The sequence below is a fragment of the Terrapene carolina genome, unplaced genomic scaffold, assembly GCF_002925995.2.
Source record: "Terrapene carolina triunguis isolate 2854851 unplaced genomic scaffold, T_m_triunguis-2.0 Scaffold34518, whole genome shotgun sequence".
NCBI classification, from domain to species: Eukaryota; Metazoa; Chordata; order Testudines; family Emydidae; genus Terrapene; species Terrapene triunguis.
In genome coordinates this window covers 1-19,044 of record NW_020698869.1, presented here as the reverse complement: position 1 = coordinate 19,044, position 19,044 = coordinate 1, and the positions used below count along the sequence as shown (strand labels likewise).

Sequence of the window (19,044 nt, the reverse complement as noted above, 5' to 3'; positions counted from 1 at the left end):
CCCGGAAGTCCCCCTGATTGGTCAAAATCTCCTCTCGGGGCGGTCCTGTCGGGACGAAACCCCTCCTGATTGCTAGAGGGTGGTGGGGGGAGTTCTTAGAGGGGTCACGTGACACACCTTGCTTCCGGTCAGGTGGCACCTTGACCCCGGAAGTAATACTCCCATGGGCGGGACTTCCGGTGACAGGTGGGAGGGACCAAGGGGTCAAGGGGCGGGGTTTAAGGGGTCAAGGGGCGGGGTTAGGGTTTGATTGACGGTAGGGCCCTTATACTACTAATGGAAGATGGGATGGATCAGCAAGTAAAGCTATCTCTTGGAGGTCAGAAAGTGTAAGTAGAAGGTGAGCACTGCCAAAAGCCAAGCAGAGTTGGACCTTGCAAGGGACATTAAAACCCACAGTAAAAGGTTCTATAGCCATAAAAATAAAAAGAACAAGGAAAGAAGAAGTGGAACTGCAAAGCACTGAAGATAGGCTGAAGATTAAAGATAGTCTAGGCATGGTCCAACAACTAAACAAATACTTTGCCTCAGTTTTTAATAAAGTCATATTGAAAGGTGAACTGTCAGGCTTGAGGGAGGTTACTGATGGAGTTCCTCAGGGATCGGTCTTGGGACCTAGCTTATTTAACATTTTTATTAATAACCTTGGCACAAAAGTGGGAGTGTGCTAATAAAATTTATGTATGACACAAAGTTGGGAGGTATTGCCAATGCAAAGGACCGGAATAACATAAATGAAGATCTGGATGACCTTGGAAACTAGAATAATAGAAATGGGATGAAATTTAATAGTCCAAAGTGTAAGGTCATGCACTTAGGGAATAACACCAAGAATTTTTGCTACAAGCTTGGGACTTACCAGTTGGAAGAGACAGAGGAGGAGAAAGACCTGGATGTATTGGTTGATCATAGGATGACTATGAGCTGCCAATGTGATGTGGCCATGGAAAAGGCTAATGTGATCTTAGGATGCATTAGGGGAGGTATTTCCAGTAGAGATAGGGAAGTGTTAGTACCATTATACAAGGCGCTGGTGAGACCTCATCTGGAATACTGTGTGCAATAATGGTCTTCCATGTTTAAGAAAGCCTAACCAAATAAGGCTGAGGGGAGAGATGATCGCTCTCTATAAATACATCAGAGGAATAAATACCAGGGAGGGAGAGGAGTTATTTAAGTTAAGCGCCAATATGGACACAAGAATAAATGGGTATAAACTGGCCACCAAATACTTTAGGCTTGAAATTAGATGAAGGTTTCTAACCATCAGAGGAGTGAAGTTGTGGAATTGCCTTCCAAGGGGGAGCAGGAAGGCAAAAAACCTAACTGGCTTCAAGATTGCGCTTGATAAGTTTATGGAGGGAAAGGTATGATGAGACTGCCTATAATGATATATAGCTAAGACTACAATTTTGTCATGGGTATTTTTAGTAAAAGTCACGGACAGGTCATGGGCCGTAAACAAAAATTCACGGGCCCCTGACCTTTTACTAAAAATACCTACCGTGACTAAAACGTGGGTGGGGCAGACTGGGGATGCCATGGGTGCTGGGAGCAGGGGTTGAGGTGACCCAGGACCCCCTCTGGTGCTGGGGCAGAGGAGGCTGGGCCACAGTGCATGACCCAGGACCCCTGCTGCTGCTGGGGAGGGGAGGTTGGCAGGGCTCCCTATCCGGCTCTGCGTCCCTGCAGCTCCTAGGTGGTGGAGGCGGGGGCCAGGGCGGGGGCTCCTCCACTGCTCCCGCCACAAGTGCCGGCTGCCGCAGCTCCCATTAGCCAGGAGCCACAGCCAATGGGAGCTGTGGGGGCGGGGTCCGTGGGCACCGGCAGTGTGCGGGGTGGAGACCCCCCCTGCTCCTCTGCCACCTAGGAGTTGCAGGGGAGCCTCCCAGGTAAGTGCCCCCCAAACTCCTGCTCCTAGCCTTGAGCACCCTCCCACACACCCAAACTGCTGCTGTTGACCCACGGGCTGCCCGGCTTGGGAAGCCCCTGGGCCAGCACCAGCCGCTGCAGAAGTCATGAAGGTCAGGGAAAGTCACGGAATCTGTGACTTCCATGACAAACTCGCAGCCTTATATATAACTAATCTGAGACTGCTAGTAGCAAATATCCCCAATGGCCAGTGATCAGACACTAGATGGGGAGGGCTCTGAGTTACTACAGAGAATTCTTTCATTTGGTCTTGCTGAAATGCTCAGAGTCTAACTGACTGCCATATTTGGGGTTGGGAAGGAGTTTTCCCCCAGGTCAGACTGGCAGAGACCCTAGGGTTTTTTTGCTTTCCTCTACACCATGGGGCATGGGTCACTAACAGTGGTGTAAATAGTGGATTCTCTGTAACTTGAAGTATTTAAATCATGATTTGAGGACTTCAGTAACTCAGCCAGAGGTTATGGGTCTATTAGAGGAGTGGGCGGGCAAACTTCTGTAGCCTGCAATATGCAGGAGGTAAGACTACTATATTATCATGATGTTCCCTTCTGGCCTTAAAGTCTATAAGACAGGCTGTGAAGAGTCCTGAAAGTGAAGACGGGTAGCTTATATTCAATGTGATGGAAGGGGGAGCCAGGGAATGAGATGCAGAGAAGGGTGACACAGTCAAAGCGATGAACCATGAAAATGATCTTTGCAGCAGCATTTAAATCTTTACTGCTTCACCCAGGGCAGCCTAATAGCCTTTTCTTTGCTAGCTATGGGCCTGGCCTTAGTTATTTCAGTAGTCCTCTTTTTATATCTTTAGTGGGAAGGGAATTATCCAATATAATCTCATATCAGCAAGGGGACCATGGGGAAGTATATTGCCAGGAATCACCAGCTACTGTGGGTAAATAATTATTTATGAGAACTTCCTTATGACACAAGCCCTACCCAGGTCAATTAATCATCTAAGAGAAACTGGAAGGAGGGGCAAGTACTGCAGCAGCGCTACCCATAACAGTCCAGAGAGACATTCACAGCCTTTACCCGTCACTTTTCCTTTCCTCCCAGGCACCACGTGGGTAGAGGAGCAGGACCATGGAACCACAGGGCTTAGGCCTGGTCTACACTAGGCTTTTATGTCGAATTTAGCGCCGTTATATCGAATTAACCCTGCACCCGTCCACACCAGGAAGCCATTTAGTTCGACATAGAGCTCTCTTTAAATCGATTTCTGTAATCCTCCCCAACGAGAGGAGTAGCGCTAAATTCGACATGGCCATATCGAATTAGGCTAGGTGTGGATGGAAATCGACGGTAATAGCTCCGGGAGCTATCCCACAGTGCACCACTCTGTTGACGCTCTGGACAGCAGTCCGAACTCGGATGCTCTGACCAGCCACACCCCGGGAAAATTTGAATTCCTTTTCCTGTCTGGGCAGTTTGAAGCGCAGTTTCTGTTTGGACACCGTGGCGAGCTCAGCAGCAGTGGCAGCAGTGGCAACGATGCAGAGCTCTCCAGCAGAGATGGCCGTGCAATCCAATAGAAAGAGGGCCCCAGCATGGACGGATCGGGAAGTCTTGGATCTCATCGCTGTGTGGGGAGATGAGTCCGTGCTTTCCGAGCTGCGCTCCAAAAGACGGAATGCAAAGATCTATGAGAAGATCTCTAAAGCCATGGCAGAGAGAGGATACAGCCGGGATGCAACGCAGTGCCGCGTGAAAATCAAGGAGCTGAGACAAGGCTACCAGAAGACCAAAGAGGCAAACGGACGCTCCGGATCCCAGCCTCACACATCCCGTTTCTACGAGGCACTGCATTCCATCCTAGGTGCGGCCGCCACCACTACCCCACCCCTGACCGTGGACTCTGAGGATGGGATATTGTCCGCGGCCGGTTCCTCAGCGGACGGGGAAGAGGAGGAAGGAGATGAGGAGGACGAGGCAGTAGACAGCGCTTACAACGCTGATTTGCCCGACAGCCAGGAGCTCTTCATCACCCTGACAGAGATCCCCTACCAACCCTCCCCAGCCGTTACCCCAGACACAGATTCAGGGGAAGGATCAAGCAGTAAGTGTTTTAAATATCCAAACATTTATTTACAACATAACTGGCATATTTAAAATATTAACAGTAGCTAAAGTGCTTTAAAACATGTAAACATTTATTTGCAACAAAACAGGAAGATTGAAAATATTAACAGTGGGTAAAGTGCTTAAAAACATGTAAACAGGAAAGTCAAACAAAAGGGGAATCAGTGCAAAGTGTATCATGATTACTCCGTCTTTGGGCGCCTCAATATATAGTCCGAACCATTTTAAAAAAATCTCACAATGTCCGCTTCATGATTATAGTGCCCAAAACCCTGCAGTCATTTGTCCCTCCAAGGGCACCTAAGCCAAGAACTGGTCAATGTAACCGGGGATCGAGGCGACATCCTCCGGGGAGAACTCCTCATACACCTCCTGCAGGTGTTTTTCAAGCCTCATCAGCAGGTTCCTGGGCAGGGACAGCTTATTAGGCCCCCCGTGGTAGGACACGTTTCCCTGCCACAACGCCAGCAGGTACTCCGGGATCATGGCCTTGCACAGCAGTGCAGCAAATGGCCCCGGTTTCTGCAGGCTGTCCCGGAGCATCTTCTCCTTCTGGCTCTCCGAGACCTTCAGGAGGGTGATGTCTGGCATGACTCCCTGCTGTGAATTAGGTAGGGGAAAGTTAGTATTGGGACTGCTTGCCCGTCCCTTTATAGAACTGCAACCGCCGGTTTACAGCCACGCGGTTTACAGCCGCGAGGGGCTGGGACAGGGCCAGAGTTCATGCTTGCAGGATTGCTGCCAGCAGAGACTCGCATTGCTTTCTATGTGAAAGGAGGCCAGTGCCACTCTTAAAGTTTTAAGCGGCCACAAGTCTACGGCTTACCATGTTTGCCATCTAGACAAAGTCCGGTGTCCTGCCCTGCTCCTCAGCTCGCCACAGCAAGACCGCAGGCACTGTAGGCGAGGGCCGAAAATTCGACCTTGTCCTCAGTGCGCGTGTGATAGGTGCTCTGCATGGTCTTGTTCACAGAGAAAGACTATGTTCTCTGTTCACAGATACATTGCTCTGTCTCAGGAATTCACTCCCTTTTTCCAATTCCCACAGCCACATCTGCCCAGAGGCTAGCGCACATTAGGAGGAGGAAGAAGAGGACACGGGAAGACATGTTTGCTGAACTAATGGAATGCTCCCGAGCACAGGCAGCCCAGCAGACACAGTGGAGGGAGAACTTGTCCCAAATGCACCGGGCAAACATTGAACGGGAGGAGAGGTGGCGACAGGAGGACAGGCAGGCTACTCAAACGCTGCTTGGACTAATGAGGGAGCAAACGGACACGCTCCGCCGCCTTGTGGATGTTCTGCAGGACCGGAGGCAGGAGGAGAGAGCCCCGCTGCAGTCGCTCTGTAACTGCCCTGCCCCGCCACCAAGTCCCATACCCCCCTCACCCAAAGTCCAAACACGGAGGGGTGGAAGGGGCCGGGAAAAATTTCACTCCACCCCTGCGGACTGCTCTACCACTAGAAGGCTCTCATTCCCCAAAATTTGAAAAGTCCTTTCCTACCCGCCTCACACAAGACCCCGTCCAAGTTTCACCCCCCCGTTCCATGTGCGGTTGTTAATAAAGAATACGTTTCTGTTCATTTCTGTTTCCATCCTCTTCTTTTGGAGGGGAGTCTGTCTGAAGGGGGGGGGAAGGGGCTTGGTCATTGGACAGGACAGTCACCTTTAGCAGGGGGCAGGTGCAGCAGCAGGGCACATATACAGTGCAGTGACTAGTTATCCTGGTCAGTCTGGGAGGTGGTTTTCATGTTCTGTGTGGTGGGGGCGGTGGTGTTGCTCTGTGACTTGGTGGCGGGGGAGGGCAGTTACAGATCTTATGCAGCGGTCCTTACCCTGGATCACAGAGCCGCGCAGCAGGGGATCTGTAACCCTCCTCCCCCTGCAAGACAGTCACATAGCCGACACATACACGCAGTCCCGGCCAGGAGGGCTGGCAGGCTCCGTTGAAACAACCAGTCCACCATCGCGGAGCCTGTCATTCCTGGAGTTTAGAAGCATCATTTGCATCACAACCCTAAACCCGCTCCCCGCCACAGTCTGCGTCCCAGGTTTAAAACATTCCCGTGAAAACAGTAATAAAGACAACGGTGTCCATGAACAAAACAGAACAGATTTTATTTTTTGGGAAGGGGGTGAAGGGGGTATGTAATTGGAGAGGATAGTCGACGGCAACTGGGTAAAGAAACGGGGGCAAGTTCAGCTTCTGTGTCCACAAACTTAAAAGTCAATGGGTACCCTGCTCAGCCTTGAAACTGGCTTTCAAAGCCTCCCGGATGCACAGCGCGTCCCGCTGGGCTCTTCTAATCGCCCGGCTGTCTGGCTGGGCGTAATCAGCAGCCAGGCTATTTGCCTCAACCTCCCACCCCGCCATAAAGGTCTCCCCCTTGCTCTCACACAGATTGTGGAGCACACAGCAAGCTGCAATAACGATGGGGATATTGGTTTCGCTGAGATCACAGCGAGTGAGTAAGCTTCTCCATCTCCCCTTGAGACGGCCAAAAACACACTCCACCACCATTCTGCACTTGCTCAGCCGGTAGTTGAACAGTTCTTTTTCTGTGTCCAGGGCGCCAGTATAGGGCTTCATGAGCCAGGGCATTAGCGGGTAGGCTGGGTCCCCGAGGATCACTGTAGGCATCTCCACATCCCCAACAGTTATCTTGTGGTCGGGAAGTAAATACCTTCCTGCAGCCGTCTAAACAGACCAGAGTTCCTGAACACGCGAGCGTCATGAACCTTGCCCGGCCATCCGACGTAGATGTTTGTAAACCGTCCCCGATGGTCCACCAGTGCTTGCAGCACCATTGAAAAGTAGCCCTTTCTATTGATGTACTGGCTGGCCTGGTGGCCCGGTCCCAGGATAGGGATGTGAGTCCCATCTATAGCCCCACCGCAGTTTGGGAATCCCATCGCGGCGAAGCCATCTATGATGGCCTGCGCGTTTCCCAGGGTCACTACCTTTGACAGCAGTACCTTGACGATTGCCTTGGCTACTTGCAGGACAACAACCCCCACGGTAGATTTGCCCACGCCAAAGTGGTTCGCGACTGACCGGTAGCTGTCCGGCGTTGCAAGCTTCCAGAGGGCTATGGCCACTCGCTTCTGGACAGTGAGGGCTGCTCGCATGCGGGTGTCCTTGCGCTTCAGGGCAGGGGACAGCAACTCACAAAGTTCGAGGAAAGTCCCCTTCCGCATGCGAAAGTTTCGCAGCCACTGGGATTCATCCCAGACCTGAAGCACTATGCGGTCCCACCAGTCCGTGCTTGTTTCCCGGGCCCAGAATCGCCGTTCAACAAAATCCACATGCCCCATTGCCACCATGATGTACTGGGCGCTGGGGCTCGTGGTTTCTGACAGCTCTGTGCTACTCTCCGACTTCAGGCCCTCACGGCGGTGCTGTAGCCTCCTCGCCTGATTTCTCTGCATCTGCCTGTGGGAAAGGTGGATGATAAGGTGCGAGGCGTTGAGAACGGCCACAACTGCAGCGATGGTCGCAGCGGGATCCATGATCGCAGTGCTGTGGCGTCCGCGCTGTCACTGATCAAAAAGTGCGCGAACTGATTTCCCGCCGGCGCTTTCAGGGAGGGAGGCAGGGCGGTAGTGACTGACGGATGACGACAGTTACCCAAAAGCACCCTCGCCACAATTTTTTACCCAGAAGCCATTGGGGGCTCGACCCAGAATTCCACTGGGCAGCGGGGACTGCGGGAACTGTGGGATAGCTGCCCACAGTGCACTGCTTCCAATGTCGACGCTTTCCCTGGTAGTGTGGACTGACAAAGTCGAATTACTGTCCTGAGTGTAGACACACACGTTCGACTTTCTAATATCGATTGCACATATTCGATTTAACTAAAATCGAACTACTCTCGTAGTGTAGACATACCCTTAGGCCTGGTCTACACTACGGGATTAATTCGGATTTAGCAGCGTTAATCCGAATTAACCCTTCACCCGTCCACACTACAGAGCCAGTTAATTCGAATTAAAGGGCCCTTTAAATCGATTTCTGTACTCCACCTCGACGAACGGAGTAGAGCCTAAATCGATTTTGTTAATTCGAATTAGGGTTAGTGTGGACGCACACCACCGAATTACTGTGTTTAAGTTAATGGGGTAGTGTGGCCGCACACCACCGAATTAATGTGGTTTAAAACCGAATTAAGGTGCTTAGTGTGGCCGCGCACAATCGAATTTATACAACCTGTTTCCCAAATTCGAATTATCTAAATTCGGATTAATCCTGTAGTGTAGACATACCCTCAGAGACAATTCTTTCCTCTCCCACGCGGCGGCCTTAGGCAGCTAGCGAAGTGCAGATGAGGGTAGCCCCCCGCGCCCCCTTCCCTGAACCGTTAGCGCCGGGGCAGGGAGCGGGGCCAGGAGCAGCCAGGGGGCGCAGGAAGCCAGGAGCCGGGGTCAGCGGACAGGACATGGGGCCCAAGGAGCAGCAGAGGCGGGGCAGCGGGCAGATGGGCTCTGAGTTGGACCCAGAACCAGGTCCCGGCCCCGAACCGACCATCCCCCCGCACGACAACTTTGCCCTGTTTCTCAGCCGGCGTTTCGGCCGGCTCGGGGGGCTGATAGGCGCCCACCCGTGGCCCTTCCTGCTGCTCCCGCTGCTGCTCTCGGGCAGCCTCGGCGCGGGCTTCCTCTTCTTGCCGCAGAGACAAGCCAATGACATCGAGGGGCAGTTCACGCCGCTCGGGGGGCCCGCCAAGAGCGAGAGACGCTTTGACCAGGAGCATTTCCCGACCCGCGACTCCGAGCGCTTCTCCGGCCAGAGGCTGCTCACAGAGGGCGCCTTCGCCTCCCTCATCGCGGTCTCCGCCTCAGGCAACAACATCCTGACGGCGGGAGCCTTCGGGGAGCTCCTGCGGCTGGACGGGGCGGTGCAGAGCCTCGCTGTTCCCGGGGGGGACCCAGGCACCCAACTCTCCTACCCGGACCTGTGCGTCCGGAGCAATGGGTCCTGCGGCAGCCCCAACCCGCTCCTGGCTGCAGTGCAGGGGGAGCCGGCCCGGCTAGAGACCCTCCTCCCGCAGCTCACGTACCCCGTGTTCGGGAGCAGCGTTTTCATGGGCACCTTCTTAGGAGGCGTTCAGCTGGCTCGCGGAGCGGGCGCCTCCCGGGTGCAGGCAGCCAAAGCCCTGAGGCTGGTTTATTACCTGAGAGAAGACGAAGCCGCGGACCGAGAGAGGAGTTTGCAGTGGCTGGAAAACTTCCTCAAGCGCATCCCGGCTGAGCTGGAGGCTTTAAATCTCACCTCTGTCCAGGTACAGCGCCGAGCAGCCCCCTGGGGTACGGAGCCCTCCCCGGGGTGTGCAGCGGGATCCTCCTGCTCTAGCCTCCCCGCTTCGGGGGCGGGAGAGCCGGAGCGCCGGGCTCTGTTCCCGAACCCGGCACCCAAACCCGGATCCGGAATGAGAGGAAAGGCGCTGAAATGCCCAAGGGAGGGGCCGCTTGTGCTGCACCTGCCCTTGGCTAGGTTGGAACGTTCCCTCGCCTTGCGTTCGGTTTAAGGCCAGACGCTGCTGGCACTGAAGCTAAAGGGGTTTTTCCCTCAGGACTTCAGAAAGTGTAGGATCGGGCCACAGACACTGTGCGGTTCTTGGGGCGGGGAGGGGTCCCGCTTTCCTCCATCGGTCCCCTCAAGTGAAGGCACCTCCTGAAATGTGCTGCTAACCAGTTTCAATGCTCAGTGATGTCATGGAGACTGAGGGTGGTTAGCAGACAGGATGAGACCTTTACAACACCATCGCTGACACACCCTGAACTGTGGTACAGTGTGGGAAATAGCATCATTCTAGTATGTTTAAGCTAAAATTTAGTTTGCTAACCTGATCCTGCATTCCTAGTGCACCTCATTCTTTCTGTTGATTTCAAAGTGTTAGAGGATGTACCTGTACAATTGGACCCAGACCAGTTTCCCTCTTAAAAAAAACCCTGAAAAAGTGGCATGCTTTAATTCAGTCTGTTCTTTTCTTTGACGAGTGTAAAGGCGGAGGGTGAAACTAGCATTTAGTTCAATGGAAATTTTGCCTGAATAAAGATTGCAGGCCTAGGTCCAAACTATTTCAACCAAATGCTTTGCTCACCGTCATTCATCTTCTCTTGGGCTGTGTGCTTAACTGTGTGCTAATTTCTTTCTATTCTGAATAGGTAATTTTAGCTATGGCTGACATCGCTAATTACAGCTAAAATCATAATGAAGATATTAAAATAGACTCTTTGAACCTTATTCCTATACTGTTTTAAACACAGGCATACAATACAAGAGCAGTGACAAATGTTATTTCACCTGTTATATTTTTTTTAATGGCAGGTGGCTTACTTTACCTCAATATCCAGACAGGAAGAGTTTGAAGGAAATACCAGGAAAGTGATCCCCCTGTTTTCCATAACATACTTTCTAACTATAACCTTTTCCATTATTTCTTGTTTAAGGTAAGCTCTTTTCTTCTAAGTAAATAATCTTTTATTTTTCTTTACTTTTCCATATCCTTTATATATTTTATATTTTATTTAAATTACCTTTTACTTGAATTACAAACTCTTCTTTTCCAGCTGAAAAATAAGAGTTTGTAATTTGAGACAACGGCTCTCTTGCCTAGTAAAACAGAGCCCTAGTCCTTGGTTGGGGGTCTACTCCTAATAGTTAAAGTGTATGACTATTAATATTGATACAAAAATGGTAGGTGAGCCTTAAGGTCTTACTCATGCGAGTAGCTGTAGCATAGTCAGACATCTTGCCCGAGTGAGAACTACTCACATGAGTAAGGATTTGCTCGAACATGCCCATATCTATATTTTTAAGGAGAGAAACGTGACTTGATGCAAATCTGGTACTGAAAAGCAGATGCAGTAAATCAAAATGTTATTACTGAAGTAATTTAGCACAGATGGACCAATCCTGTAGTAGCAGTAACAGAGGGGCATGGCCACCACAGCAGGTGTGCAAAAGGCCACCATAGGTATGTGGACGAGGCAATGCTTTCTATGTACCTATGTTTGCACACTTACACAGGACAAAAAAGTGAAAGTGGAAAAATAAGGGGTGTGTACGCTTTCATAGGCTTCCTTACAGCTGATCCTGTCCTCCATCAAGGGTGTGAGGGACTATTTCCTATATAACTAGTTATGCCTGCTCCATTGCAGGAGTATCTGAAAATATGGATTCAAGGCAGTTGTCAATGACCAAAATGAGGATCCTGGGCTACCAGGTTCCAAGGTGAAAAGCTTCCCTTCCTGCACCTATGCAGCTCTAGTTTTGGCCTATGTGGGATCAACCTTTCATTATGTTATCCTTGAATTGAAGAAAACATTTTTACAAAACAAAGAAAAATAGGTATGAAATGTTCAAGAAAAAGCTGTAATATGAATGTGTGCATTTTGCTGAGTTTCATGTTTTGCTGAATTTTCTGTTTTTTTCTAGGGATAGGAAAATCTCTTCTTCCAGGTTTGTTTGTGAAACCTATAGAACCTGTTTGTTTGGTTTTAGGATTCAATACACCAACATTTCATGTAAAACAAAAACTAGAAAATGAATCGTTCCAACAATACAAGAATGTGTTCTCCATTTTCAATAAAAGCTAAATTAGGAAAGGTTTAGTCTTCTAACTGTCCCTGTGTTGGAATTAACTTAACCATAAATTCCTTTATTAAATCCAAAGGCCAAATGGTACCTATGAAATTGATTTCAACACATCTAAAAAGCCTAGACCAGGGGTGGGAAAACTATGGCCCGCAGGCAGGATCCGGCCCGTGAGCCGTTTTAAGACGGCCTGCGAGCTGCACCACGTGGCTCGGCCCTGCTCCGGCACTCCAGCCGGGGCGCTGGGTCTGGGGACCACATGACTCAGCCCCGCTTCGGCGCTCCCGCCGGGGTGCGGGGTCGGGGCCGCATCTCGCGGCCTCTGGAAGCTGCGGCATGGCCCCGCTTCAGCTCCTACGCGCTCCAATGGGAGCTGTATGGGCAGTGCCTACGGATGGGGCAGCATGCAGAGCCACCTGGCCGCACCTCCGCATAGGAGTCAGAGAAGGGACGTGCCACTGCTTCCAGGAGCCGCTTGAGGTAAACACCGCTCGGAGCCTGCACTGCCTGAGCCTCTCCTCATGCCCCAAACCCCTGCCCCAGCCCTGATCCCCCTCCCACTCTCCAAACCCATCAATCCCAGGTCGGCGCACCCTCCTACAACCCAAACTCCTCATCCCCAGCCCCACCCCAGAGCCTGCACCCTCTTCCGCACCCCAACCCCAATTTTGTGAGCATTCATGGCCCGCCATACAATTTCTATTCCCCGATGTGGCCCTCGGGCCAAAACGTTTGCCCACTCCAGGCCTAGACCATAAGTAATTTACTACATCCAATGCAGTAACATGCATCCATAATTATATGATCAACTATACTTTCAGATGGACCAGACCAAAGAACTGTCCTTTCATTCTGCTTTGCCCCTGCATGATTGGGCTGGATCTGGTAAAGATTCTCCAGGTTCATGGCTCTCTTTATATCCTTCAGCTAATTTGCTAGAATTAGCAAAAACTCAGTTTGAAGCAGTTTATCCTTATTCCACCATGGCCTTTCTTTTATTTGCATTTGTGATGGGTTGGACCCCTCCATCCAGGGTGCCACCTGATGTACTAGGGCTTCACTGAGCCCACCTGCTCCACCAGCCTGGGCTCCCTTACACTGTTTTGCTGAGCCAGGCTCTCCAGCCTCCTCCCGCACACACACACACACACACACACACAGACACACACACACGTAGGGACACACCCCAGCTGAAGACTCACACAGAGACTGCAATGAGCTCTGCATGGGAAGACTGAGCTAGGAAATGGCCCAGCCCTCTGGAGGATAAATGCAAAATTAGACCATCTTGCACAGCATAGTAAACTATACAGCGTAAGCTTATGAAGTTCGCCCTCTCCCTCAATGTGGAGGGAAATATGCACAGCTTCCTCCTCCCCCATTATGAATTGCACAAACTGGGTTTAGATAAAACAAAACAAGTTTATTAACTACAAAGGATAGATTTTAAGTGATTATACGAGGTAGCAAACAGATCAAAGCAGATTACCTAGCAAATAAACAAAATTGCAAATTGAGCTTAACACACTAGATAGGTAGGATATGAATTAGGAAATTCACACCTTGAGTGATAATCAGGCTGGCAGATTCTTAAGGCACAAGCTGCCTTGGCTTCCCCAGGTTTTCATTCACAGACTAGAAATCCCTCTAGCCTGGGACCATCACTTCCTACAGTTCAGTCTTTGTTCCTCAGTCTTTCCAGGTGTGTTGTTGTAGGGGGAATGAGATAGCCTCATGATGTCATTGTCCCCCTTTTATATCTTCTTCCCACTTGCTGGAAAGCTCTTTTGCTGTGACCTGGTCAAACAGTTCCCATTGTATAGTGCTATCTCTGAGAGGTTTCTATTGTACACAGTTCCTGGGGTAATCCTTGTGCTCGTGTGCATTTCCTCAATAAGCCAGTAACATGGTTTGGCCTTTTGACTGTTGTACCTGAAAGGCTGCTTGTGGGAGTTTTCAACCTCACAACATGTTTCAGTAACACATACATAGCCAAACTTCATAACTTGACATACGACGATAGCACATACAATCCAATGAGATATTAATGTCTAGCAGATCAAGAATTTTAGAATGATATCTCACAAGGCATATTTTGTACAGAACATATCCTAATTACTTGATAGTGGTGAATATTGGGGTGCCAGGGTGTCACAGTCTTGTTACTGCAGCGCTTTATTTTATAGTTACTTTTTGAAGCATACATCCGTCCCACACTACATTCTAGTCTTATAAATCATCATTCTCAAAGCCTTCTTTTACTTGTTGATTGGGGCCTTAGCCTTACTAACCTCAAATCATAAAGCAAATATATTATTTTCTTAACCAAACTTAAGCTAACTTTAATTCTTTAATTTCATAACTATCCCTACACAAATTAAAAACACAAACCATTTTAAAGTTAGTCTTTAAAGTAGTCAGACTAAAAATGACAAAATTAGGACTAATTGGCCTCTGTCCCCAGTTAAGAACTTCCATTCGTGGGTCTACCGACTATTGAGGAATGAATAATTTAGCCCTAATTGACTTTTCTTTATTTGCATTATTTAAATCAACTTTTATTACAGGGCTATTTTTCTTGTGTTTTAGCCTGTATTTAAATGGCTGAACAGTATATTGTTTAACTCTGCCTTTTTGATTTTTGAAAGATTTTTGAACACATACAGTTTTCAGAAATCCATCATGCGATCAGTCTTTTGGTGAGCACAAAAGGAAGATTCCATGTCCATACTTACATTCCTAAAATAAATCACAGCAAAATGCAGCTCATTTATAAATATTACTCTTTAATATTTCAGAGGTTTTTCCATTTCTTGAGCACAGTAACTTCTGCTGGTCCAACTTCAGAGTAGAACTTATCTTGTTAAAAGTCTCTTCACAAATAAAGGTTTCTTCTGCTTCTGAATCAGTTTTAAATTTAACAATAATATTGTAAATTTTGAGATCAAAGCCTGTTCATGAATGCTGTCTTTGAAAAGAGATCGCAGAAAATAGGCACTCTCTCTTGCTTAGGATATTTCCCTGACTTCTTTGCTTCCGTAGACACATTCCCATATCCTTATTACTTTTTCTTAGGGCTGTCGATTAATCGCAGTTAACTCACACGGTTAACTCAAAAAAATTAACCGCAATTAAAAAAATTAATCATGATTAATAGCACTGTTAAACAATAGAATAACAATTGAAATTTATTAAATATTTTTGATGGTTTTCTACATTTTCAAATATAGTGGTTTCTATTACCACACAGAATACAAAGTGTACAGTGCTCACTTTATATTATTATTTTTATTACAAATATTTTCACTGTAAAAATAAAATAAATACTATTTTTCAATTCATCACATACAAGTACTGTAGTGCAATCTCTTTATCATGAAAGTGAAACTTACAAATGTAGATTTTTTTTGTTACATAACTGCACTCAAATCAAAACAATGTAAACCTTGATCCTACAAGTCCACTCAGTCCAACTTCCTGTTCAGCCAATCGCTAAAACAAACAAGTTTGTTTACATTTACGGGAGATAATGCTGCCTGCTTCCTATTTACAATGTCACCTGAAAGTGAGAACAGGCGTTCTCATGGCAGTTGTTTAGCCGGTATTGCAAGGTATTTATGTGCCAGATATGCTAAACATTCGTATGCCCCTTTGTGCTTCGGCCACCATTCCAGAGGACATGCTTCCATGCTGATGATGCTCGTTAAAAATGTAAGGAGAGTCTGAATGTGCTCTCCCCTGACACCTAGTGATGAGCTGTAGAAGAGGACTTCAGGAGCTGATCTCCTTTGCATGGGCACACTCACCCTGCCTAGGTACTCAGCATGATGGGATCGCTTGCCCAAATGATCACTTTTGGCTGGTGTTGTGATCCCCCGTCTTCTTGTTATTGGACACACACCTGCTTGATGATGAGTTCCCAATTGCAATTACATTTTGTGAGCTGTCAGGGAGTTTTTAATCCATTTATAAACATTTACAGCTTCATGCCTCCTGAACTTCCCTGGGCATTGCTGTTCCCTGTGGTAAGCATCTTTATGTCTCAGAATCTTGTGATATGCTCCTTCCACTCAGGCCATTCCATGTAGGTACCGGACTGAAAAACTTGGGGAGAGAAGGAACTTTGGCATTTTCCTTTCCTTTTATGTCCAAAATTAGTCAATGTCTAACACTATGTCATGTGACAAATGTAAGGAATCACAGAAGATGCTGTCCCCTCAGCAGAAAAAACTCGATTCGAATAAGGAAAACAACGTTCTCACTAAAGCGACTCTGTCCCTCTCTGCTTCACTGTAGAGTTTCTATCTACAACTTTCCCCAACCCTTTCCTGCCTGGTTTTCTGTGACAGCTTTAAAGAAACGGTTCACATAGCCATGCACTCGTCATGTGCAAATGATCAGCAGGACATTTTCATAGCATCTTTTAGAGTGGTTGATTCTGAAAGACAGTGGGCATCTCTTGCAAGATGCTTAGATACTGCCTTGACGGGCATAGTATCAAGGGATTCTGTAGCTAGAGATGGAGTTTTCTTTACTCCTGCTGAATTTAGTGGGGGGATTCACAATCCTCAGGACCTTGCCACATCAAGCCTTGTGTTTTCATTTATGAAGGACACAGATGCACTAAAATAATGTATTTCACACCAAACTAAGATATACATTCCCAACATAACTTGCATAGTTTCCTTTTCCAAGCAATGTACTAAATGACGAGGCCAAAAGAAAAATTATTACCTACCGATAAAGTTTGTCAAATTTGGACTCACCAGCATGGGACCAGCTGGGAGACCTCTGAACTCTGTGCAGAGTAGAGAAGCTATCACAGAGCTGTGTAAGCTGTGAAGCTGGACTTCAGGCCCAGGCAGGGTGCTCATATCAATCTGTCAGACAGGCACTGTTCTACAGCCAAACGTACTCCTATCAGGGGAGCCCACTTGTTGCTCATAGGAGAGGCAAAGACAAAACATGCTGGCATCCACCTCAGAGGTGGGAGTCATAATGTCCAATTGAATGGCTGCCCCAGTTGAGCCTTTCCCTCCCCGCAAAACACAGGTGCTCGGCAGCAGAGCTCAGAGCCCTGCCTTTCATCCTTTCTCTCCAGTCTGGAAGAGAGCCCTCGGGTTTCTTGCTTCTGGTCATTTCCTTTCCTTTTTCTTATCTTCTCTTTTTCCTTAGTGTTCTGCAAGATAGTGAGAGAGAGGCAGAAGGAGGGAGAGAACAGGAGAAAGGACTCCACACGTCTCAGGCAAGGAGCCTAGGAGTCAAAGAAAACTGCGGTTTACATAATCAGGGCAGAGTTTCACAACTCTTTGCTTCCCAATAGGTGGCATCATATTGCTTTCTTTTTACTCATTGTTATATGATGGGGGAATAGAGAGCTACAACAATTCTGCTGTCAGTTAAACTCATGCACCTACACTGAGTCACTGGTTGTGCAGTTTAATCGGAAGGACTTTAAAATGTTAATACCTGACACTCTCATTAAAGTATTAATGAGAATCATGTAACCAAAGTTGCTTTTGCAAAACATGGTAATTATAATTTATGTATTATAAGGATTTTGTATGCCATTGCATATTTTATATTATTTATAATATAAGTATATAATATAAAACCACAGCATTTAAAAGCTTAACAAGATGCTTTGTACATAATTTTCCAGGGTTGACTGTGTACGAAATAAAGTGTGGGTTGCAGTCTTTGGAGTGCTGTCTTCTGGGTTAGCTGTGCTAAGCAGCTTTGGACTGTTGCTGTTCTGTGGGGCACCATTTGACATGACTGTAGCAAGTGCACCATTTCTTATATTGGGTAAGTGAAAAGAAATTGGGCTTGATGGAAAAAATGGAAATGCAAAATGTGCCTAGTGGGAGATTATTGTTACATGGCATGAATCAGGGATCAGCACAATTACAAGTTAAGACCACTGGGTACGATAGTCATTTTCCAGGTGTTTATCCATTCTGTTATTCAGCATTGCAGAATGTGCAAAATAAGGGCTCACTTGTAATGGTTTATAGCAGGAGGTACAGCAGCAGGGGGCCATTCAGCTTAGTGTGAGGTTGAAGGTGGGTCCATGCTCCCAAAAGCAGTTCTGTATTTTCCATAGCATGGATGAGGGATCTACCTCATTATCCCAGGCGTGCTTTCTCTTTCAGAGAAATGTGGTGAGAGAGAAAGAGAGACCTCACCTAAAGAGATCTCACCATGGGAAAATGTAATACATTACCTTGCATATGGAGGGGATGGATGGCATTTATTTTCTGTGGGTCCATAACTTCACTTAGTGCGAATATTGCTCAGCTTAAGTCATTGCTTGTTTTGCAATTTTGCTATTTTCCATTAGAATTGATATTGATGGTATGTACAATAAGCTATTCACCTTTTCCCTTTTGTAGGGGTTGGTGTTGATGACATGTTCATTATGATCTCCTCCTGGGAACAGACTAATCCTAAAAATAACGTTGAAAAGCGGATGGCTGAAACTTATGCAGAGGCAGCAGTGTCTATCACAATCACCACTCTCACTGATGTTTTAGCCTTCTACATAGGGATGATAACTTCCTTTCAGTCTGTGAAGTCCTTTTGTCTCTACACAGGAACTGCTTTCATCTTCTGCTATATATACAACATCACATTCGTAGGAGCTGTCCTTGCTTTAAATGGTAAAAGGGAAGAAGGCAACAGACACTGGTTAATTTTCACAAAAGTGAAGGACATTGTTCAGCCTCATCGCTCCTACTTGTACAACATGTGCTGTATAGCAGGCTTTTCTGATAAATCTTCTGGGGGAGAAGGTGAACATCCAATGAACAAATTCTTTAGGAAATATTATGGTCCTTTCCTTACAAAGATTTGGACCAAAGTGTTTGTGGTGTTGCTGTATGGAGGGTTCCTGGCTACTAGTATTTATGGGTGTACTCAGGTGAAGGAAGGTATAGACCTGCGAAATCTGGCTAGTGACGATTCTTATGTTATTCAGTACTATGACTGGGAAGATGAATATTTCTCAGAGTACGGTCCTAGGATTATGGTCACTATCACAGAAAATGTACTTTATTGGAATCTTTCCATTCGTAATGACATTGAGAACTGTATGGAGTCTTTAGAAAATAACTCCTACGTGGACAAGAATCTGTCAGAGTCATGGCTACGAATGTATGAGAATGTTGCTAGAATTGGTTCACTGAATATAGATACTAAGGCGTTTTTCATGGGTAATTTATCTGAACTATATAAATTATTTCCAGTGTTTGAATGGGACATTGATATTCGCTATAAGGAAATAGCAGCCTCACGTTTTTTCATTCAAACAGTGAACGTTACTACTGCAGTTGATGAGAAAAACCTTTTGCACCAATTAAGAGACCTAGCCAAGGACTGTAAGATCCCATTAATGGTATATCACCCCTCATTTATATACTATGATCAGTATAT

At 47.3% G+C, this 19,044-nt stretch overlaps 1 protein-coding gene across 1 annotated transcript; it reads left to right on the top strand.

The window, feature by feature from the left end:
* Nucleotides 1–8,449: 8,449 nt before the first annotated feature.
* Nucleotides 8,450–19,038, top strand: PTCHD3 (patched domain containing 3; the record flags this gene model as incomplete). Its single annotated transcript, XM_026646242.1, has 4 exons — nucleotides 8,450–9,292; nucleotides 10,342–10,463; nucleotides 17,273–17,418; nucleotides 18,006–19,038. Coding segments are annotated over exons 1-4 (2,144 nt in total), but the record flags the coding sequence as incomplete, so codon positions are not given.
* Nucleotides 19,039–19,044: the final 6 nt, after the last annotated feature.